The 25,844-nt window shown below is 34.2% G+C and overlaps 1 protein-coding gene across 4 annotated transcripts in view; it reads right to left on the bottom strand.

The window, feature by feature from the left end:
* Positions 1–3,391, bottom strand: part of LOC106664958 — a 36,670-nt gene extending 33,279 nt beyond the window's left edge. For all 4 annotated transcript variants that reach the window (XM_014391065.2, XM_024227112.1, XM_024227111.1 and 1 more), the window contains exon 1: positions 3,228–3,391. In XM_014391065.2, coding sequence (XP_014246551.1) covers positions 3,228–3,360 — 133 coding nt within the window. In that variant the 5' untranslated portion in view covers positions 3,361–3,391. The remainder of the gene's footprint in view (positions 1–3,227) is intronic.
* Positions 3,392–25,844: the final 22,453 nt, after the last annotated feature.

Below are 25,844 nucleotides of genomic sequence, written 5' to 3'. Positions count from 1 at the left end.
TCTAGATCCCCCATTTCATTTAATGCTATTACATTTTACTAACTGTAAAACTCAGAAAAAATCAAAACTATTACATTAATTACTGGAATGACTAATAAAAGTCTACACTAATTTTAAACAATGGTTGATTTTTCATCAATGTTTTTTCTACAAGTTCTGTGGCACAAAAAATAATGTGTTTAATTTAATTTATCGATTTTCGACTACAAGAAATCAAAGACCTCAGCCCACATTTTTACAGATAATCTATAGCTAATGAATATTTGATATATTTTATGTGAATTATATATGTATTTATTCTTTTAAATCAGCTATTTTTTATCACCTGGATATATAAAAGACCTGCGTTGCAAATTTTAACGGATTTGAGATAGGCCCGTTGAATCTATGGTAAATTTTAAATGCTTATGAAAATTAGTGCCACTATATTTTACTCTCTCGGGTAAAAATACACTTTCCACCGTTTTTCTGAAAAATAAACTCGAACATACGAACACTTTGGATTTATAATTTACCAAAAAATAAACTTAAAAGTTTATTTTTTACTTGTTGGCTACTTTGTTCGGTTGTGCGTTTTATGTTCAAATTGTGGAAGGAAGCATTGATGATCTAATCAACCGTTTGTTGGAATGAGAAATAAAATTTAATAAAATGGTTGATTTATTCATCAATATTTTCTTCCTCAAGTTGGGCAGGTTTTTTGTCTGTTTTCTTGCTGATTTTTGACTATCAGAAAGAAAAGACCTAAGCTGCTTATTTTTCTAAATTAGTTTTAATTAAATTTTACTACCAAAAACTTGATAAATACATTTTCTAGCAGATTCTGCACATAATATACAACTAAAACCCGATAAATAAAAGAAGGGACAGTTTGTATTTTTATGCAGCCAACATAAATTCAATAAACAGAATAAAATTGGGCTGCAATTTTTTTAAAAGAAATTTGTCATAGCCGTGTTGATATTATGATAAATCTCAAATTTTTTACTCATAAAATGTTCTTAATCAAAGCAGTAATGTTTTTTATTACTATGAGAAATAAAATACTTTTGTTGACAATTTGAACAAACGATTTGTGATAATCGCGCCGTTAATTGGGAAGTCCCAATAGCCAAATTAAATTAGTGCTTCCCTAACCATCCATAAATTGATTATATTTTGCTATCTCACGTGAAAATAAGAAAAACGATTGATGAATTGATCAACCATTCGTTAAATGATAAATAAAAGTCGTACGCGAATTTTATGAACTGGTTGATTTGTTCACAAATGCTTCCTTCCACAAAGTGAATATTTGCTTCTTCTGCTTTTTGTTTTATCGATTTTAGAGTATTACACATAAAATATTTAAGCCTCATGGTATTTTACTATCTCGCGTAAAAACCGAAAATAAACTTTCAAGTGTTTTTCTTATCATTAAAATAAACAAGAACCATCAATGCAAATACAATCAGTTTGGAATTATAACATGCTAAAAAAATAGCCATAGGTAGTGAAAGCTTGGTAAATACCAAATGTTTAATTTATGAGTTCAAACTACTAAAAATTATCATTTTTTTTATTACCATAAGATATAACATAGCTGATTTCCTGAATTTTTAATTTTTTATGATAGGCATGTTGAATGTTTCGTAAGTTCGAAATGCCAAACATAAATCATTGCTACTGTACTTTACTGTCTCACGTAAAAAAGAATAATACGCATACATAAACATAAAAATAATCATGTAGAATCTGTGCAAAAGTACGATAAGTTTTGATTTATAAGTTGTCAAAAAATAAATTCAAAGCAAGTCTGTTTAATTGGTGTGTCTTTTTATTGACTTTGATGAACTTTTGATCTATTTACCAAAAATAAAAATAAAATAGTAAGGACATTTTATACAATGGTTGATTTGTACATCAATGCTTCTTTTCCACAAGCATTGCATGTGTCTTCTGTTTTCCATAGATTTTTGAACATTAGAAATAAAAGACGTATTCCGTATATTTTTACAAATTAGCCACAGCTAGTGGAAGTTAATAAACTTTAAACTTAAAACTGAATCCTACTTCATTAAAAAAAAAACTTTCTTAATATAACCATTTCTTGTATTCTTAGATAGACTAGAAGACCCGTATTGCGAAGTCGAACGGATTAGAAATAGACAAATTAAGTTCCAAATACACAACTTAAATTAGTGCTACTGTATTTTACCACGTAAAAACAAAAAATATATTTTCAAGCTTTTTTTTCATAACATTAAAATAACCAATTACAATCAGTCAAAAAGCTTAATTTTTGAAACCATTGCCACAAGTCGAATGAAAGAAAATTGATCGTATAAGTCATTTAATTTTTGCATAATTATATGGCACAAAAGGTTCAGTAGGTGAACCGAGTCAATCACATTTTATTTGCAGTTAGATTTTAAAAATTCCGTTCTAAAAGTTCAATTCTAAAGATTGTATATTTAGATTTCGGATTGAAAGAAAGAAAGCTAAAAAGTCATTATTTATATACAAATAAATGCTAAATAAATATTTTTTCTAAATTAATAAATGTTTCTCTATCAGAAGTAATAAAATAAATTTTCTAGTAGGTTCGTGAAATTAACGTATGTTTAACAAGCTGAAAGTATACTAAAACTTGATCGGTAAAAGCCCGTCAATTTGAATTTTGATATAACAAAACAATAAAATCACAACATGGTATTTTTTTTTAATTTTTTGACAATGATAAAATTTCTGCGTAGCGAATTTGCGACATCCTTGTTGAAACTTTGGTAAATCCTAATTATTTAACTTAGTTATTTATGCTATTAAACTTTACGTAAACTAGCCATTTTTCTTTACTATGAGAAATAAAAGACTTCAGTTTTGTGTATCAAGGGATTTCTATAGCCATGTTGAAACTTTAGTAAGTTCGAAGTGCTAAAATTGTATGTTAAGGATATAAATTTTAAAACAGAATATGATTCAAATGTTTGTCGGTGTCGGTTATTTCATTTTTCCTCTTTGGCAGATAGGGCTTAGCTATTTCAAGGTTTGTTTTTTTGGTCTCTTTATATTTATAATAATTCATCAATGTAGAAAAGGTCCGTCAGATAACTGAAGGTTTTAGATTTATTAAGAGTAGGGATTTTTTTGCGATTTAGAATGAAAGATAGTGATATGGAGATTGGCTTGGTTAGCGGTGTTGAAAAAAAAGCGTTAGTTGCCGGAGGCGGCATCGCTCGTGTGCTTACCTTGGGCGATGACTTGGAGGTGACGCGTGTTGACGGCGAGGAGAACGAACAGAACAGCACTGTACATTGTGTCGGGTCCGATTTGGGACTGATCGGCTGATCTCTCCCGGAGGAAGCCCTCCTCGGGGATCATCTCCCTCTACTCCAGACGCGACGTCCCTCGAGCGGGGGGCCTTTTGATAGAGAGATCACCGCACACGACTCCTCCTTCGGCCCGGGCCGTTTTTCATCGCGTTTATCTGCCCTGGAGGCGGGACCGGGGGAAAAATACATTTCCGCTCCCATTTATAGGGAAAACGCGACGAAAACTCAGAGGAGGGCGAATTTTCAATAGAGACACTTCCGAGAGGAAAGCCATTCCTCCGGGCCAGAAGACAATTTAAATTAAGAGAAATGATAATTGATGGAGTGAGTGTTGTATTCAATCCTTTTTAAAAAGATAGTTCCTACTCACAGTAAGTTGTTTTGCAACGACCGGATTTCGAGCCTTTTAGCTCATCATCAGGTTGAAGGACTTCTATAACCACGTCTCTCGACATGAATTCCAAAGTGAACCCGCTGATACCTCCGCCAACGCGACGTTCCAAGTAGCAGCTAATTTTTTTTAATGGCGCTCAATTTGAACGTGCGAAACGCGGAAATTATAACACAAATAAATATTATAATAGTAAATACTGAATATTATTAAATTACTATAAAAATAATAACAATTAAAATTTGTTGAGATTGATTGAGACGTGGTTGTAGAAGTCCTTCAACCTGATGATGGGCTAAAAGGCTCGAAATCCGGATCGTTGCAAAACAACTTACTGTGAGTGGGAACTATCTTTTTAAAAAGGATTTAAATTAAGATCACCATACAAGTTGAACTAAACTGCACAAAAATGAATGGTTTTTTTTAGGAGGGTTCGCGACAGCAGAGGCCATACAAACCCTCAGGGTGCCGGTTTTTTTTTTTTTTTGAAAAAAAAGCCCATTTGTAAGTACGTTGGGTTCGAAAGCAGAGCCCCTGGATTTGAACCCCCCCCCCTCTTTAAATGATGAAAGCCATGTCAACGCCATAACCTCAAATTATTACAGTACTATTTCCTAGTTTGGGTCCTCCGGGCCGGATGACAAAAATTATTAGTAAATTGAAACAAGTTTCAAATGGGCCGCTGAATTCGAACCCGGAACCTTTACCTTACAAGATGGGCGCCGTGTCAACGCCTAAACCTTTGCGGCCACCGACGCCCCTGTCAATTATTCTTATTCTATTAATTTTAATTAAATTAATCGATATATTCTTGTTCATTGGATAAAGCAGAATAGAAAATACAAACAAAAAACAAAAAAATTGTTAATCCTCATTTTTCATAACGGATTTAATTAAAAAAAGTAAACATGAATATTAATAGTTTTGTAAACAAACAATATTTCTCGTCTTTTCTCCATTTGAATCCAGTTTAACCATGGAAAGTCACCATCGTGAACCAAAAGTTTGCAATATTATTGTGAAAATGAGTAATACAGGTAGCCGGCAAGATGTTTAAAAAAACATAAATTTAGCGCCAAAGGCCTTCATTTTGCAATAGTGGATCTGGTAATTTCCATTTCTTTGACAATAGAACTAAAGAATTTTCCCTTTAGTCTAAATACGCCGTTGATTCCAAAGGAAGAAATGATTATGATAAAAATCTATAAATTTTAGCAAAACTTTTTATGTTGGTGGATATTCCAGTGTTAAATTTTCTTTTTTCTTTGCACACCTGGGCAGTGAAGTAAAAACGACAGGAATAGAGTTACTCGAGGTGATCAGGCAGGCGACTGCCAAAGTCAGGGTGGTGACTTGAGTGAAAGAGCCTGAACGCTATCATGAGGAAGACCAGCTTGAATAGGATAAAAAACGAAGAGGGAATTGACTTTAATGACTGGAAAAAAACTGGCCACTGGGGTAGCTGTGAATTATGAGATTGTGTGTGGAAAGAAGATTGAGCACGAACAGCAAGCCCCGAACAATCGATCAAAAGTTTTGCTTACGCCAAAAAGACCAGAGCAAAACCTCCTGAATCAATGTCGATAGAGATACATAATATCTATGAAATGTTCACTCTGATGGACAGCTCAGTGGCAGGCAGAAACTATATTTTAAGAATTTAGGATTGGAAGAATTTTTCCGAAGCCAGAAAAATTTAGAAGTGTTATCCTTTATTAGGTTTGGTTCTTTATATTTAAATATTTAATATTTTTTCTGGATCTGGTCGTTAGATTTTCTTGATTGTATCGTCGGTCAATTGTCTTTTTTTTACTTAACAAAATGAAAGACTAATTGAAAAATTGGCAAATTGGCCCAAATCCTCTCGGACTTTCCTGGTTATTAGCGACGAGCTTATAGAGTGATCCATTTTAATTAATATTCATATCGATCTTTATCTACCTTTTAAGAGTTATTTATCTTGTCACCGTAAAGCGTCGGCCTAATGGTAAAAATCATCAGAAGAAAGTGGATGTCTGAAGAAGAAGAAAGATTTTTGCTATTTGTTTGGTTAAAATTTTAGGTTTATTCCAGAGAAAAACTTCTTCTCCGACAATTAATATGACAAGTCCATAATGTCAGTTTAGATTTCACTCAAATTACAAGACAACACAGTTGGTGCAACGCGTTGTTGACAATGCCGCCAGCATCCTAGACCTAAGCAGCTATAATCTCCAGACCTTAAAAATTTATTTGTTGTAATCGTTCAATAAATTACAATTAATTAAGGTTTTTAGTTGAAATGAAAAAAAGTTAATGGCACGAGCGGGATTCGAACCCACGATCTTCGGCTAGATACGCCGCTGCTCTACCACTTGAGCTATCGTGACCTCGATCCACTCGGATATCAACTTCCTATCTCAACCCCACCTTGTGAGTTTTCCCTCCTTTTTGCCATTTTTCGGAAGTTGATGTCCGAGTGGATCGAGGTCACGACAGCTACGTACGTTTCTAAATACGTTTCTAAATGCATCATTCCTGGATAAATTTATAGATTGGACCAACCTTCACCATAAGTTCAGCAGTGTGTACATCTTTTTTTCGCCATAACTTTGCCATTTTTTGACCACGTTAGCATCCGGTTGCACCACTGTTTTCATTCTAAACCATCCTTTAAAACGATATGTCAGGGTGTATAGGGTGTACTTGAGATTTTGAAGTAGAACACGGCCTTAGGTACCCACAAGTCCACACCATACGCTGATACTGTAAACCACTTGATGATGACAAGAGTACGAAATTCTCGGAATTTCTTCTACCGAGTTCGAAAATTCCAACGGTTCAGTATGCCATTAGAAGTGAACTTGGATTCTTCAGTCCATACGATGGTATGGAAAAACGTTTTCTTCAGCCTACCAAATCGACATTTGCGCAATGAACGTTAGACGCATGTCATAATCAAGTCCCGAAGTCCGTGGACAAGATGAAAGCGATACGGCTTAAAATTGTAAGTCCGGATTACATATCTAATTTTATATTTTGAAAACCCTAAAACCTATAACGTACAGCAAAATATTAAGTTCCTGGTCGAAATTACGCTGCCGGGGTTTTTTGTCAAAACTTCGCCATTTTTTGACCATTTTAAAATTCGACTGCACCATTGTTTTCACCGTAAAGCATCCTTTAAAAGGATGTGTCAGGATGGTCGTACTTGAAATGTTGAAGTTGAACTGTGTCTGAGGTGCCCTGTATATATTTTTTTCAAAAAAAGGTAAAAAATTGAAACTGGACTAAAACATGTTAAACAATTTTTTATAGCATCATCATTCAGCTGTACCATCTAAAAAGGACAACCTGTATAATTATTATATGTATATTAGTTTGTTAGTGTCATTCCTCTCTTTCTTGAATTTTTATACTTGACTTTCTTTGCATTTTCATTCTACTAATTGCTTTTCCTGTTTCCCCTGGTATCAGAACGATTAGGATGGTAGCCGATTCTCTCTTAAATTTATCCTATTACTAGTTTCTCTGAACCTCGAGCCCACAATGGCCAATTGTGGATAAAACAGCAATAACAAATAAACAAGATAAAATATGACAGTCTGATCATTATTCACATTACCTCAGTGTACTCGACATTCCTCGGCGTAATTTGGGATAATCGCGTCTATTCACGCTAATAAATTACATTCACACACTATCCCAAAGCAATCGATATTCCTCGTTGTAATTGGGATAATTCTTTCTATTCACGCTAATAAATGCATTCGTTACACACCTATCACATGCGTAAACGTACAAAGTTATATACAGTTAAAAATGTTTATGTCTTTGAAATATTGGATCAGCGATCTGCGCCTGCTTCGAGCCACATCAGCATATACGTCATTCGTGATGCCTTATAATAATTAAGCAGTATATAATATATATATATATATATATGTATATATATTATATATATAAAGTGGAAGGTTTATGGGCCGACAAACAGCTGAGGTTATCGCCGCCCCTCCGCGTGTATTCCTTCTCTTTCCTGTCTTTCTCGCGTATTTTGTATTGAACTGCAGCTATTTGAGCATCTCGATCTGGTTACTGACTCTCTGCTTTTACTTGTATATTACGTCGTTATTTTAAAATGCTAGCCTCTTGTTAGTACCTCAGGTTGTCAATTTAAGAATAGATACACAACATACAATACATAACATATATATCGCCACAAACATAGAAGTCTGGTCACATTCACTCCCCCAGAGTACTTCGATATTCCTCGGGGCGGGGTAAATAACCCGGGGTATTATACAGTAATTATAGATTCACTAGTTTCGTGGTCCGCTTGACCAATTAATATCTTACAATTAATTAAGGTTTGCAGTTGAGATAAAAAAAGCAAAAAGGAGGTAAAATTCAAAAGGCGTGGTTGAGATGGGAAGTTGGTGTCAGACTCCGGTGTGGTCACGATAGCTCAAGTGGTAGAGCAGCGGCGTATCAAGCCGAAGATCGTGGGTTCGAATCCCGCTCGTGCCATTGACTTTTTAATCTCAACTGACAAACTTAATTAATTGTAAAATAATTATAGACTAACTTAACCTTGCGCAGTGGCAATATCGTAATCAATGAAGTTCTACAGATTCATCAGAAAACTATAGACTAACTTCTTTGCAGTCTGTTATTATTTGCTACCAAGATAAATCTTCCAGACAATGGGCACCTGCATAGTCTCGCCCATCGGACGGTGTCGTTGGGTGATTTGGCGTGACATAAGCGCAACTTGGTAAGGCCTTTTCCGTTCTAGACCCGGCCTCCTATACTGTCGGATATTCTTTATGATCTAAAATCTGATGGAATTCTAGGGTCCCGGATTTATGTGTTAGCTTAAAAGGGCTTTAAGGTTTTGGATTCCTTTAATTGTTATTGACTGTCGAGTTGCAGCAGTTGAAGAGGAGATCTCATGATTGTATTTTTTTCTATATGTTGTTCATTTTTCATAACTCATCTTTTATTTATGTATATTGTACGTGCTTTGTAAGTGAAATGACATGTCAAAAGTTCGAATTTTTTCCTTTTTTTGGCGTATAGCATTGTGCTTTGATGGTTGGGTGCCTTTAGAGGATGAGTCTGCAAAGAGACGTCATCTCCGTCGACAGGAGGAGGGCACCAGTTTCTCCCTCGGCGGCAAGAAAGGATAATTGCGTGAAGCGAATCGTACTGTATTCGACCGTCTTCCGACGGGGGCCGTCCGTTGGGGGGAGAAAGTCCCCGTCTCTGTGCATACATTGTAAGGTAGCGGCAAGTCTTCTGTTGAAATAGCCGGACGACTGTCTCCGTTAGACGGCCTACCAGCCAAGCCCAAAGCCAGCCTCTTCTCCGTTACCAATGTTAATTGCTCCGTCTCAAACCGCCCCGACGGAGGCAATTATGACAAATCCGACTCATTGTCCGGTTCGATAACTCACCCGCCGTGGTACGCGAAGAGGCGACACGTCCGGACCCCGGGAATGCCGCGACGGACCGACGACAAAAAGACCCGCCGCGCTGTGACAGACGACGCAATTAAACCGTCTCTTTACACCGTTCAGCCTTTATCCAGTTTTTCATAGAATCGCCAATTTAAAGTTCAACCTTATTCCCGGATTAACGGTCTTTTTTCCAAAGCCCGGGCCAAGTTTTTGGAGGGACAAATCTCCGGACCGAGTGTACCCAATTAAGGGCCATCATACATAATTATGCAATATAGAAGCGAGCACGACAAAGGCATTAATAACACCCCACTGGAATATATATGAGGTATTCACAGCCTAGTTCTTGTAAAATTTACTATAACTATGTACTTTAACTCGTTTACAAAACTCACCTAACTGCCGTACCTGTCGCCAACGTATACATTAATGTTTCGATCCTCGGGAATGAAAGTAAGCCAGAGAAATAACATTTCCAAATTAGGTGGTTCACAGTCCCCTTGGAAAAAAAATCGACTTTCCTAAAGAATAACTTGAATATTTTGGATGTACCAACTAATGTTTTTCTTCGCATTTTTGACACGCTTAACTTTAGATCAACTTTATAGTTGTTTAAGTCCTTCAAATCTACGACGCCGTTAAAAAAAATATGGATCGTGGTATTGCAGGTATATAAATCTTAAAAAAATACTTCAAAAGTAGGAAACGATAAAGAATAAAAAATAACGAAAAATAAGAGAGAATATGAAGCCCCATTCTATAATTACATAACTACATATGAAAAGAACGATCCAACTATTTTTCATATAAAAATTACATTGAGAAACGAAAAAACCACCTTACCGTCACTCGCTTACGACTTTGTATCTTTCTCTCTCTCTCTCTCTCTCTCTCTCTCTCACTCTCTCTCTCTTTCACCCTCACATTCTATCTTTCTCTTCCTCCCTTCGTAACTCACTTCATTCTCGTTCACTCACTTACGTTTTCTTTTCGCGAGGTTTTTTAAATTAATCGATATTCATGCATTCTCACTCTTCCTCTCCCTCTTTTTTCTTTCTGTCTTTCTCTTCTTTCCTCCTTCGCTCACTTAGTCTCTTTCTCTCTCCCCCTATCTCTCGCTTTCTTTTTGCGAGGATTTTTAAATAAAACGATATTCATTCATTCATTCCTTCTCTTTCCCGCCTTATCTTCTCACCCTTTCTCTCACTCTCTTTTTGTGAGGTTTTTCTAAATAAAACAATATTCATTCATTCTCTTTTTTCTTCTCTCTCTCTCTCTCTCTCTCTCTCTCTCTCTCTCTCTCTCCTTTCTCTCATGGTGACTTACTTAATCTATTTTTCTCCCTCTTTTCCTGCGAAAGTTTTTAAATAAAACAATATTCATTCAGTCATTCCGTCTTTCCCCTTCTTCCCTATGTCTTCTTTTTTGCGAGGTTTTTTAAATATAACGATATTCATTCATTCATTCATTCATTCTCTCTCTCTCTCTCTCTCTCTCTCTCTCTCTCTCTCTCTCTCTCTCTCTCTCTCTCTCTCTCTCTCCTTCCCACTCTCACTCATACATGCATACTCTGCTCTGACTCGTTCTCGCTGTCACTCTTTCTCACATGGCCGTTTTTGATTTTCTTTTTATTCTTTCTCTTTCACTCTCTCTCTCTCTCTCTCTCTCTCTCTCTCTCCCTCTCCTTCCCACTCTCACTCACCCCTTTCTTACATGCATACTCCGCTCTGACTCGTTCTCGCTGTCACTCTTTCTCACATGGCCGTTCTGATTTTCTTTTTATTCTTTCTCTCTCTCTCTCTCTCTCTCTCTCTCTCTCTCTCTCTCTTTCTCTCCCTCTATCACTACACACTCTCGCTCTTTCTTTTTTTTCTCTCGCTTTCTCTCTCTCTCTCTCTCTCTCTCCTTCCCACTCTCACTCACCCCTCCCTTACATGCATACTCTGCTCTGACTCGTTCTCGCTGTCACTCTTTCTCACATGGCCGTTCTGATTTTCTTTTTATTCTTTCTCTCTCACTCTCTCTCTCTCTCTCTCTCTCTCTCTCTTTCTCTCCCTGTATCACTACACACTCTCGCTCTTTCTTTTTTTTTTCTCGCTTTCTCTCTCTCTCTCTCTCTCTCTCTCTCTCTCTCTCTCTCTTTATCTGTCTCTATCCCTTTTTCATTCAGAGAGAGAAAGAGTTTGATAGATTGGTAAATATAAAATAACAAATAATATATGTATTTTATAATTTCTACAGTTGACAACCTGAGGTAGATGTAATATACATATATCGATAAGCCCAAATGGCTGCAGCTGAAAACATGATGACCTCAGCTGCATGTCGGCCCCAAGCCTCCTACTTCACAAACTAAGTTACATGGAGTGAAATAGTTCATCAATATTTAATTAGGTAGTTAAGTTACTAAGCACTTGGATAATTTTGTTCTTTTCGTTTTATAATCACATTGTTTTAAGAATTGAGGAGCACGACAGCACACCGATATACTCCAAAAATAATGTTTGATCGATCCGTGAGATAACGAGAATAACGGCCCAGGATAACCAAATTAGACGAATAACAATAAAACTTAGTAACAATAAAACTTAGTTTTCAATTAACAAAAAATTAAATTGGATAGGGAAATTTAAAACAAGAATATAGATTACGCGGTAGGAAAACGAAACCTTTCCTGGAGAAGGTTGGAATAACTTGAATATTTAGAATGTGCAAACCAATTTATTCTTTGTATGTTAGACTTGCCTACCTAGAGCTCAACTATATGGTTTCTTTTAAAAGCGTACTCTTTTCAACAATCTTCGACACCGGTGAATTCAGTAAAAAAAACTTTTTCAAGGTGATCTATAGCGCTGAATGCTTGTTACTTCAAAACAGACAATGTTCACAAATCAATAAGCATTGAAAAAAATACGATATTATCTTTCATATTAAAATTGCCAATTAAAATAATTATACAAAAAAACTGTTGTATGCATAAAAATATTGTTAGATATGGGCTAAATACGGAATACATTTCCAGTTCAAAATAGAATGAAGACCGATCTACGTCTATTAATGTTAATTGCATCATTCATGCATCATCATGCAGGAGTTTAATGCGCGGTGTGAAATCGATAATCGGCGGACAAGAATAAATTTCACAATCTGACTGTGTAAAAAATGTCAAATAAAAGCTTAAATATCTCCGTCATGATACAAGGAAATTAGGAAGTAAATCAATCACTAGATAAGAAAAATAGAAAGTTAAATATTCAATAATTATGCGGGCGTTTTTAATGTAATCAGCTTTATTTTTTTCGGAAATCACTTTCGAACTTCCTCTCAGTGCATTAAAAACCTTTGTAAGTATTGCAATATAATCCATTCTTTAATAAACTGTTGTTTTACAAAATTAAATTCTTTTATTATAGGAGATTTGCCGTGATGCCTTCAGTCTATTTCTATGTATTTCTTGTATTTCTATGTAATTCTTATATTTACCAATCTATCAAATTCTCTCTCTCTCTCTCTCTCTCTCTCTCTCTCTCTCTCTCTCTCTCTCTCTAATGAAAAAGATCTAAGAGACAGATAAAGAGAGATAGAGAAAAAGCGAGAGAGAAAAAGGGAGAGAGTGTACGTGATAGAGAGAGAGAGAAACAAAGATAAGGCAAGAACAACCAAGTGATAAAGAGAGAGAACGAGAACGAGTCGGAGTGATAGCAAAAGAGAGAGAGAGAATGGGAGGGAAAGAAAGAGAGAGAGAGAGAGAAGCAAAAATAATGCAAGAAAGAGGGAGTGAGGGAAGGAGAGAGAGAGAGAGAGAGAGAGAGAGAGAGAGAGAGAGAGAGAGCGAGAGAGAGAGAGTGAGTGAGTGAGAGAGAAAGAAGAGATCTAAAAAATTGAGCGTTGTATTTTTACATTTAACAATAATTATAAAAAATTTATTGCATACTATTTTGCACAAATACGTTTATATGTTTTAAAGATATTTAAACAAAATTTATGTTCAACATTAGAAAGCGTTTTTATAATGAAACTTTATTATCTTAGATCTTACTTTGCTAACTGAGCTAATCAGGGCTGTGGAACATTTTTTTTCAACTGGGCCAGGTCGTTAAAAGCAGAGAGGTCAATCCAATGCATTTGATTATCTTGTTTTTGAACCGATTCTTTTCGATAGGTGACAGACGTGTTGGAGACGGTGAAATAATCTAGGGAATGAGCCCAAAATGCGTTTTCTGGAAGTGGTCGGTAATTCGGCAGTCTGAAAAAAATTAAACAAACTTTACGAGGAAAGGCCGATAGGAAGGAGACGGTAACAAGAAGAGGAAGAGGCTATTCAAGTGGGACACAAAGATCCACAGCTCCATTTGACCCACATCCATCCTCAACCACATATTTACTTTCTCCTTGTTAGACTCCTCCATTACAACTCATCAATTTTTTTCTTTTTAGTTCCTTTATTTCCGACCGATTTCGCACAAATCACGCCTGGGAGGGGAAGGAGAGAAAACACGGCTTTTACTCCGCTGCCGCGTTTAAGAATCCAAGCGCGCCTTGAGCGATATGCAAAAACTCAAAATGGGCCGATTTTTCGCCATCGGGCTCGGTCCGGTTCAAAAGCGTTTTTTAAACTTTAAATTATCGCGTTATGACTGTTTCAGTTAAAACTGAAAGTGAGCCCGCCCGAAGGCTGGCGGTTGTAAAAACTAGATTCTTCAAATTCCGAAATTATTCGGATTAGTGGCAGGAAAGTATAAATTCCTGGACAAAGCGGCAGCTTTGAAGGGCAAATTATCCGAAAAACAATTCAATTCTTTGTAAATTGCTAAGAAATAGTGATTAGGGGACCTGATTAAGCTACTCAATTTGACACAAAATAACGTGGCCTTTGGTTAACTTAATTTCCAAATTAGTCAGTCAAACAGGCTTTTGAAAAAAAATTCTTTTAAAGTCGTTTTATTTTCGACCTAGAATTATTAAAACTAAATAGTTTTATTCAAATTTGTTGGTTAATGGCAGACAAAATTTCCAGGTGTTTTTTTTTTCAAATAATAAACTAAAAACATTATTTATTAACATTTACTTTGGACGCTTCCGGATAAATTTTAATTATGTGAATTATAATTAAAAAAATATTCATATTTATGAATGTGTTTCTTTGTGATTAATGATTAATCTTAGTGAAAATTAATTATACTTTCCATGTAAGGTCTTGGTTGAGATAAAAAAGTCAGTGTCATGAGCGGGATTCGAACCAACGACCTTCGGCTCGATACGCCGCTGCTCTACCACTTGCGCTATCGTGACTTCGATCCACTCAGACACCAACCTCCCACCTCAACTCATGAGAGCAGCGGCGTATTTAGCCGAAGGTCGTGAGTTCGAATCCCGCTCGTGACACCGACTTTTTATCTCAACCAATACCTTACATAAAGATTAATTAATTGAAACTGTTTACACTGTGTTTTCTCTATATTTATAAATTACATTAAATCTAAAATTACCTTTGATAAAATCATCGTAGATAAACTTGCATATTTTGATAATTGCCCTTTTTAAAGAATGTATTTTAGATTTTATTTAATTTAAATCAAACTTTTTTGAGAATAGTATTTCTGTATTTTTATGCAAATTCTGTGGGCTTAAGGGCAATAAATTCGGCCTCGGGGGCAAACTAAAAATGAATGAATAATTAAAATAAAATATAATCACTCTCTCTTTCACACAAACACATACAAGCACGCAATCACGCTTTGTCATCGGGGGAAGAGCTCTAATTATAATTCTTAAGACACGCTTATATCCAAAGAAATTACTCGACACCTTCCAATTGCTAATTTTTCAATAAAATGTCATTATGCGAGTTTTAATAAACATAGATAATTGTTCAGTTAATCAATTTTTTTAACCAACAATTAAGTTATAATTTAGGTTAAGACCGTGAAATAAAGTTTGTATTTAACTGTTTTTCGTCTGAGAATAACATGAAAATTATCTCTCACTCTCTCTCCCCCCACTGTCTTTATCTATTTATCTATCTATGTACATATCTATCCATCTACTATCTATCATATAAAACGATTCATCACGTCCCTTAACGATTAAAGAAGATATTGTTTTTTTTTTAATTAATTTATTATTATTATTTTTGTGTGAGGTGATTAGTGACCGTTAATCGATATTCATTTAGAAATCATGAGATGCGGTCTGGTGTGGTCAAAATAGCAAAATCTCACTGGCACTCTCGACACGACACGCAAGAATGGCATAATTACACAGAAGACAAACACTTTGAGTGAGTAGAAATACTTTGATTGAATATATAAAAAATATATTTTGCATTGTATAAATTCACTTTTCCACATCCAAAATGTAATAGTTATATGTAAACAATGTTTGTAAATCCCAGGCCCTGAAGATGATCTCAATAAAGATCGAAACGTTGGCATGACAAAGAAAATGTTTTTCTGAAACCTACATCACACGATTTCTAAATAAATATCGATTAACGGTCACTATCACCACACTATTAATTAATATTAAAGTATTACTTATTACTATTACTTATTAATATTAAGAAGATATTGTTTTTTTAAATTAATTTATTATTATTATTTTTGTGTGAGGTGATTAGTGACCGTTAATCGATATTTATTTAGAAATCGTGAGTTGCGGTCTGGTGTGATGTAGGTTTCAGAAAAACATTTTCTTTGTCATGCCAACGTTTCGATCTTTATTGAGATCATCTTCAGGGCCTGGGATTTACAAACATTGTTTACATATAACAATTACATTTTGGATGTGGAAAAGTGAATTTATACAATGCAAAATATATTTTTTATATATTCAATCAAAGTATTTCTACTGACTCAAAGTGTTTGTCTTCTGTGTAATTATGCCATTCTTGCGTGTCGTGCGAGAGTGCCAGTGAGATTTTGCTATTTTGACCACACCAGACCGCATCTCACGATTTCTAAATGAATAAATTTTTTTTTGTACCACTGAATCCTTTTCAAACTGTTTTCGTTCAGATTTAACTAGCAGCCGATCACATCGATCGTTAACCTCGTAGAGAAATTGGAATTTGCTTTTAACCAATTATTTTTATGTAAATCGTAATTTGTGGATTCTTATCTGAAAAACGGGGAAAAAAAACAATTTCCTATGTTTGGTAAAATAACGCACGATCTGCCCCTCAGCATCATCATCACACCATCAAAACGCTCCCATTGATGTCTCCATTGGGGTTTTATTTACAGTATACTCTTTATGAATAAAATTAACAATTAAACTTTACTTACAATTTCATTAAATTCACTAATTTCGTGGTCTGCTTGACCAATTAATATATTACAATTAATTAAGGTTTTTAGTTGAGATAAAAAAGTCAATGGCTCGAGCGGGATTCGTACCCACGATCTTCGGCTTGATACGCCGCTGCTCTACCACTTGAGCTATCGTGACCTCGATCCACTCGGACATTAACTTCCCATCTCAACCCCACCTTTTGAATTTTCCCTCCTTTTTGCCATTTTTCAAATGTCGTGTAATCGGATTGGATTCTCGGCGACAAATGAAATGGCCACGGAGAGCTTTAGTGAAGTATACTTCAGTTTAAATCATGGTGGAGCAGCGGCGTAACAAGCCGAAAATCGTGGGTTCGAATCCCGCTCGAGCCATTGGCTTTTTTATCTCAACTAAAAACCTTAATTAATTGTAATTTACTTACAACTTTATTTATCTGATAAAACGAAAGAAAGTTCATATTTATAGAAAAGGTTTTGGTAAATGTGTAAAACGATTTTTTTTATACTCAAAACAATTTTTTGATAGACAGGCGAATTTGTGATTCTTTTTTAATTGTTCTTTTTTTATCAATCCCTCTCTCTAACGGTGTTTGTGTTATGCTGGTTGTTACATGCTAATATGATAAGGGAATGGTGCGTGATTGGTAGGCAAAAAATTTAACGTTCTTGAGAAAAGAGAGGAGTGTCAATTAAAAGAAACAGAACTCTGTGAGACGACGTGCACATTTAAAGCACGTAAATTACATTAAATATTAAAATTTAGGACTTAAATTAAATAAAAAAACACAAATATAAAAATCCTACGAAAAATGTTAAAAACGAGTAATGTATTTGAATTTATTCCCATGTTTGTTGTTTGTTAATTATGTGATTGTTAATTAAAAACTGATCTTTCTTGTTCGTCCGAGTATTATTAATGTAAAAGGCTAACTGGTTCGTTTGGTACTTTCTGCTAGGAAAGGTACAAAGCCTATCGTAAAATGTTAGGCAAATCAACTAATAAAATTTCCCAATACCATTCAAACATATTAAAAAATATGAGGTGCCATTAATATTTTTTGATGTTTGTAGTGTGTCTCGTCTCGTTTTATCAAGCAGATCAATTTAGGCGTTTTAAATTGTCCTTGATTAATGTGGATCCTTAAAAATGGGCTACTTTCTTCGGGCGTTAAAATCTCCAATCTCTAATTCCATAGCAGAGAGAAAAACTGTTATAGTTTTTTTTTTAATTTATTAATAAAGCCTTTTTTATGTTAATTACAAAATAAAATATACTCTTCCTTTCCCCCTATAATTAACAGTTCATATAAAATGGATAAGAAATAATCAATGCTTTTTTATGGTGAAAGGATCAAAGGAAAAATTTTCTGAGTTGATTTTTTTATGTTAAACGTGATAAAGTTGTAAGTATCAAAGCAATTTCACCGATGCAAAAAAAAGGGCAAAGCGGACGGCTTTTATCCGCTTTAACAAGCACGGGAACGAGCCGCGGACGCGGAGTGAATCCGTCCGTGTGTGGTCGGGGCCAGTTAAAAAAGAGAAGGTAAACAAAGAAACGCTCTTCGTCGGAAGGGGAAATGAAAAGATCGGACGATGAAGAGATGATGAAGAAGGGGAAGGAAGACGGATGGAGGGACCGGGATGAGAATTGGGGCACAAGATCAACCACCAGCCAGCATGGGGCCGCCCGGACCTACAGCGGCGATCCCATGGCGCAAAAGAGGATGGTAGGCGCTAAACGCGACCCCCCTACTTCTTTACAACTTCGCTACTTTCGATCCAGACTTTAGCAGACTGACATTCGACCGGCGAAAATCGACCCCTCGAATCCTGAAAGGCCCTTAATTTCTAAAGGTCCAAGAAATCCAGGACCTACTTCGCTTGGCCTGCATAGCAGAAACCATAATTGGGCAAGAAAAATGATAAAATATGAAGAACATTAAATAGAAATAGTAAGACCAAATCGTTATCATTCAAATTTTCTGTAGGATTTTTAGGATTTGTTATAGTATATATATAAAAAGAAAAAAAACACTTGAAGTCCTTTATTTTTTGCTTCTTGATCAATAGAGTTAGGTTAGTTTGAAAGGTCCGAATTAGGAAGCAGGAATGAATCATTACGTTGGAAGAAGAAAGGTTCAGTTCATTGTCGAAGTGAGGTCAATAAGGTAAAAAGAGCTTATTCGATTCATCTGAGAAATTTTGATTCGATGAGCAAATTATTGTATGTCTTGTCGAAGCAGTTCCATTCTTATGTCCAGAATAGTCTAAGTTGTTTTTATAACTATAACAAATTTCCTAAAAGTTGTCTGATAGTCGTCTCATATGTTCAAGTATTCTACATTAGTACTGTACTTTCTCCTTTTTTTTCGTTTTTTTTTTGTGGGGAGTTCATATCTAGGTAAAATCCTCAAACAGCGAGACAAAGCGGGACGAGAAATAGCGCGAATTAAAAGTGTAACGGTTATCTTCATTAATAAAAACGATATAATTAATAAAAAAGATATTTTTGTCTGAAGATTTTTCATTCTGTTTTCGAGTTGGTTCACAAGGAGTGGAGATTTTAATGCCGCAGAAAGGTAAACATGAAGAGATAAATAATAATTTAATTTGTTTTCTGCAGTCATAACAGGCTATCAACCGACAATATTCTTAGTTGAACAAGTCTTCTGTTAAGTTCTTGTTTCAATCTAGTGGAGTTTTTAAGTCTGAAAAATATTTTTCCTTCTAGGCTGGAGTTAATTCAAAAGATTTTAACAACCCTAGAAGAATGCCTTGTGCCTTTACCATTCTTAACTCTTTAAGACGAGGAGCAGTGGAAGGAGTCAAATGCCCTTTTTATGTTGTAATATTTGCCAAATCTACACATTGATATTATATTTAATTTAGTACTGTCATAGTTCTCAAGGTTTCCGTGCAAGAAGTCGTCTTAATTATGCACGTTTTCGGTGAAGTTTTTGTTTCTTAAGAACTCTTAAGCTCTTCTAAAAACTGCCTATTATTTATGTACATATTTAAAATGGGAGGTAGATCAAAATCTGTTATATTATTAATGCATTTATCACCATGTTCAATTTTACATTTCTCATTAATTTTATTATGTTAATTTCAAATTTCTCAAACCAATCTAATTCTTTCCCTTTGTTGAAACTATGTAACACTCTTGTATTTAGATTTGAATTGAAATTATGTTTTGTTTCTTTTAGATGGTCCTTAAATTCCGAAAATTTGCTCTATTTAGGCAAATGTTCTTTTACTCTTGTTTCTACTTCTCTACCGCTTTGTCATATATATTTAATATCACAATCATTACAATTGAGTTGGTAAACCCCGCTTTTTGCCAAGTTGTCTACTTTGTCTTTAGGTTTTGAGAGGATGTTTTTAAGTGAACCCGTACTTCTAAAAGCTATTCTAAAACCTTCTTGTTTAAAAATTTTACTAACTTTTTCCGATAATTCACCTATGTATGGCAAACAACAGAAACCTAATGATTCATTTATGGTGGGATAGCTGAGTCCTATTGTTGATTCGTTTAAAGTTAATTTTTTTATTCTTTTAACTAGCAACCTATCAATAAATATTTCTTGATACCCGTTGTTTTTTGCTAAGGTTTTAATAGTTTTTAATTCTTTTTTATAGTTATCAGGTGTTAGCGGAAGTTTTAACATCCGGTCTATGAGCCAAATGAAACCAGCAGCCTTTTGGGACCATGGGTGGGAAGAATCCGCTGGTATCATAGTGTCTGTAGTTGTGGGTTTTCTATATACGTCTATTTCTATTAGGTTGTGTATTATTGACAAGTTTAGGTCTAAAAAGTTCAAACAACCATCTTTGCCAATTTCCAATGTAAAATTTATATTACGGTGTAGAGAATTAATTAGTTGGAGGAATTATTTGAGAGCCTCTAATGTTCCCGACCATATGCATAAAATATCGTCTACATAGCGTTTCCAGAAATGAATTAATTTGTTCTTTGATTTGAAAAGATTTTTTTCGAAATTATCCATGAATATTTCAGCACAAAGGGGATAATGGAGACCCCATTGGTAACCCTTTCATTTCGTTAAATTTATTATTGAATTTGTAATAATTAGATAGTAGGCATATATTTAAGAGGTCTATTATATCATTTTTTACAAATTCGTTAATAGAATTCTCGGTAAGTTTTTGCTTTATGAATTTAGTACATTCTTCAACGGGGATATTTGTGAATGTTTTTCATTTTTTTCCGAGTTGGTTGACACGAAGATTTCAACGCACCAGAAAGAATAGCCTTACACGTTATCATTCCGATCAGTTTAATTTACAACAAAAAAAGGGAAAGGGCTCATATATCCATTTGATATGGTAATATCTATAAAATCTAAACATTGATTTATCTATTTGATAGATAGTGTCTTGAGAACACAACGATAGCTTAACTAGTAAAAGCGCGGAGTACTGATCCGGATGTCGCGGGTTCGAGTCCCGCTCGTTACACTATTTTTTCAACTCAACCGTACTTCGAATAAATATAATAAATCAATTAAAATAATTAATTTGGTTAATAGAACCAACTAAATCATATACAATAACAGGTTTGCATCCAAGAAGGTATTCCTAATTCGCTAATTCTGCTTTTAAATTCTTATCTCTTAAGCATTGTTGAGATTTTAAGAAGGAAAAAAAATTTTCATACTGTTTTCGAGTTGGTTTATAAGAAACTGGTGATAATTAACATATATGTTAAGGATTTAAATATAATTTTATTCTGTTAATATTTGTAAAATCGAAAATCTTCTGTTAAGTTCTTATACCGTAAGTCTTGCTGAACTCTTCGATTGCTGTCTAGTCTGAAAATCCTTTCTGTCAAACTTGAGATTTTTCATGTAACGTTGTCATAATATTTAATTAGTTGATTAGTCATTACATTTTTTCATCTTGGAAGTGTTAAGAATAGGTTCGTAAATTTTGCTTGATTATTGAATTCTTAGTCTGTTGTCTAGGTATAGTCTTTAGTACAACCTGAGTTGATGGCAATATTCCTCATATTGCCCAATTTTTGATGTGACATTGATGTAATATTTTATAAGCTTATCAGTCATGGCAGGTTTTCATCAAAGGAGGTCTTTTTTTTAAGATGCCGTTTCATAAATATTGCTTGATTCTTAGATTATTGGTCTGCGGTTTAGTTATAGTCCTTAGTATCTAACTTGAGATGTTAAAGTATTATCTTAATGTTGATATAAAATAGTGAAATATTCATTTTCATGTAAATTAACACATTACATGTACATTTTTACATTTTTCTAAGTGTACATTTTTCTCGTTGAGTTTTTCACATTGTGCACCAATTTTTCTAAGGTAGGCTGGTTGGTTTGGATTGCCGTATCGATCGCATAAGTGATAATAATAGTACTTAAGCAAAACAAATAGGATGGTCCAAAGAAAGCTATCGGGTTGTCCGGAAAATAATGCAGGATTTTAAGTTTTCATTAAAAAAAATCTATATAAAATATTCTGTTTACGTTTACAGGATTACTCATTTGTATGAATGTCAACACTTATTAATCCTCTTCCAAATGATATTGTTTGTTTACCTCTGTAGCATTCCGCTACTTGGAAATAATTCAGTCATCCTTATAATGTCAAAGCGAGAATTTCGTACGATTTTCTTTTACGAGTTTAAACTCGGCCGAAGCGGAGCCCAAACGGCTAGAAACATTAACCAAGTCTGGGGCGAGGGTTGTGTTAATGAGTGCACTGTGCAAAGGTGGTTTAAAAAATTTCGGGAGGGAGATTTCAGCCTTGAAGATGAAGAAGGTCGTGGAAGGCCTTCCTCTCTTAATGATGATGTTCTGCGATCAGTGGTGGAAGAAAACCCCAAAACAACTGTTCGAGAACTTGCAGAGCAACTCAAAGTCAGTAAAACGACCGTCGCTGACCACCTCAAGGCGATTGGAAAAGTGAAAAAACTCGAAAATTGGGTTCCACACTCATTAAACGATCGCCAAAAAAATCAGCGCTTTGATGTTTGTGCATCACTTCTTTGTCGAAACAAAAATGACCCATTTCTGGCCAGAATTGTTACATGTGACGAAAAGTGGATTCTCTACGATAACACTAGACGTTCTGGACAGTGGCTCGACAAAGGAGAAGCTCCAATACATTTTCCAAAGCCCCCAACTCATCAAAAAAAGGTAATGGTTACGGTATGGTGGGCTTCATTTGGTTTAATACACTACAGCTTCTTAAATCCTGGCGAAACCATCAATGCTGAATCATACTGTAACCAAATTAATACCATGCATCAGAAATTGGCAGTAATGAAGCCCTCTTTGGTCAATCGGAAAGGGCCCATTTTGTTGCATGACAACGCTCGACCACATGTGTCACGTGTAACGTCACAAAAATTATTGGAGCTTGGCTATGAAACTTTGCCTCACCCACCCTACTCTCCGGACCTCTCGCCTACTGACTACCATTTTTTTAGACACCTGGACCACTACTTACAACACATAATATTCAAAAATCAAACGGAACTGGAAAATGCATTTATTGACTTTATCAATTCTAAAAATTCTGAATTCTACTCAGACGGAATTAATAAGTTACCAACACGTTGGGAGAAATGTATTGAGAGTATGGGAAATTATTTTGATTAAAGAACATTGCTTTAAAGTAACTAGTTTCTTTTTTTTTGTTTAATACCAAAATCCTGCATTATTTTCCGGACAACCCAATATAACTAAAATTTGAAACGGCATGTCATAAACAAAATTGGAAGATTTGTAAAAAATGGCCAATTAAGCCAGAAACTCAACTCTATCCAAAAATTGTTTTGATGAAATGATGTTGGCCAAATTTTTAAATGTAATTTTTTCTGTTCGCCAATATAATTCAAGTTTAATCGATAATTTTATGCATAGTGGGATAAAATAAAACATGTAGTATAGATAAAATTCGAAATGAAGGAGACAACTCCAAAACCAGTCGTAAATTTATTTTTATTTTGAATTAAATACGTATCTTAAATCAATCAATTAAGAGGTACATCAAATAGACCTTAAATTTAAAGCAGGTTCAGCAGCAATCAGGAAATATCATCCTAGGGGCGAAATAAATATTTTTTATTGTACATTTAATTCAATTTTTAATACCTTGAGGGTAGAAATTAATTACCAGTTAGGAATTTTATTCATAACTTTTTTGTAATATATATTTTATTTATTTTAAAGATTTCGCTTTTTCTAGTATTTAGTTCATAAAAACTGGAGATTTTAATGCCGAAAGAAAGATTGCCTTGTAGGTTTAAAAATAAAAATGATTCAAATACTTAAATAATTAAGATTATAATTAGCAAACTATAAATAATTTTGCCGTAAAATAATAAAATTGGAAAATCTATCATAATTGGAATTCATTTTATGTTAAATAATTGTAAAAAGTAAAGTAATTCGTGTTATAAAGGAGGGCATAACGTCCAACAAGCCGTCGAGTATCGTGGGCGAGGGGTCAAGCCACTTTACAATGCATTTACATATTATGACCAATTAAAAAACCATTGGCTTCCTCGGTATTCGAACCCAAAACCGCTACTAAAATACATTAATATTTTTATTATAACACCAAGTTCCTCATTCAAGAATAGACGGGAAATCTACAAAAAAATAGGAAATAAAAAATGACACTCAATCACATGATATCTTTTGACTATAATCAAACTGAAAATTTGACATACACACTTTTTTTGTGTGGTTTAATTTTTTTTCTAAGAAATATAAATCACCATAATTAGTTAACTATGCGTTTATCCGATATAATAACTAGCTCGGTGAAATAAAATAGTTCCCGGAAGACGTCTAAAGCAAAAATCATAACATGCAATTTCCAGGTACACGCATCCTGAGATTTAAGGACAAAAAAGAAGGGGGTTACAGTTTATATTATTTTTGCCAACGCCCTAATAACTAGAGCCTGGATTTATATGCAATAAAAACCCTCAATTATGCAATATAATATTTTTATTTGCAATAAAACCCCCATTTAGTTTGTATAATTTGTACTAAAAATGAGAAACATCCCCCGACTAATAAATAACTTTTTTTAACCTCGACATTTTTTCTACTTGTTCTAATACGTATTCATTTTGAAAAGACAATACTGAAAAATTTGTTCCACAAAAAATCATATAATTTAAAATATTATACACAATAAAGAATTAAGTTTAATTATGTTCATGACCTGAATTAAAATTAATACTGGGCTATATTTCAAATGAGCTTCTGTAAACATTCAACAATTTTTTTTTACAAATTTCTGTTTGGCGGTGAAATTTTGGATGTTCTCACTTTTTTATATTACTAGGTTGAAAATATGAAAAAGTACTGGGAATGACAATTTTTTTGTTTTAAATCTGAAAATGTCTTGCAGGTACTTAAAATAACTGGTACTTAAATGATAATAATAGTCTATTTACTCTATAACAACTTTATTGTTTCCATTTAGAATTTCATTAATTAATTTTTTATTTTCATAATTTCATAGGAATTCATTAATTAATTTCCCAAATTCAGTCTATCTTCTCAATGATTAAATGTGGCCGTATTTACACAACGTGACTACTTCAGAACAAGTAATATTTCAGAAAAAGCAAAGCACTGCACCTAGAAATTTTGGAAATAGGGGCTTCAATTAAGTTGCCGATTATTTAAAGAAAATGTTATTATGTCAGTGTGCTTACATCTTTATTCCTAGTAACCGAAATCCTGAATGAACTTTTAGGCTTATCGTTTTTTTTGTCTCATTTTGCCGATTATTTAAAGAAAATTCTATTGCGTCAGTGTGTTTACATCTTTATTCTTGGAAAGTTAACCGAAATCCTGAATCAAATTTTAGGCTTTCGTTTTTCTTCTCTCTCATGTTGCCGATTATTTAAAGAAAATGTTATTATGTCAGTGTGCTTACATCTTTATTCCTAGTAACCGAAATCCTGAATGAACTTTTAGGCTTATCGTTTTTTCTCTCATGTTGCCGATTATTTAAATAAAATTCTATTGAGTTAGTATGTTTACATCTGTATACCTGGAAAGTTAACCGAAATCCTGAATTAAATTTTAGGCTTTCTTTTTTTCCCTCATGTTGCCAGATATTTAAATAAAATTCTATTGAGTCAGTATGTCAGTTCTTTATTCCTGGAAAGTTAACCGAAATCCTGAATCAACTTTTAGACTTATCGTGTTTTCCTTTTTGTTCCTCTCATGTTGCCGATTATTTAAAGAAAATTCTATTGAGTGAGTGTGTTAACATCTTTATTCCTGGAAAATTGACTGGAATCCTGAATCAAATTTTAGGCTTTTGTTTGGTTTTTCCTCTGGCGTTGTCGATTATTTAAAAAAAAATTCTGTTGTATCAGTGTGTTTACATCTTTATT

This window comes from Cimex lectularius, unplaced genomic scaffold (genome assembly GCF_000648675.2).
Source record: "Cimex lectularius strain Harlan isolate CLEC.00 unplaced genomic scaffold, Clec_2.1 scaffold52, whole genome shotgun sequence".
NCBI lineage: Eukaryota > Metazoa > Arthropoda > Insecta > Hemiptera > Cimicidae > Cimex > Cimex lectularius.
Note: the sequence above shows the minus strand (reverse complement) of the source record. Positions and strands in the feature narration are given on the sequence as shown.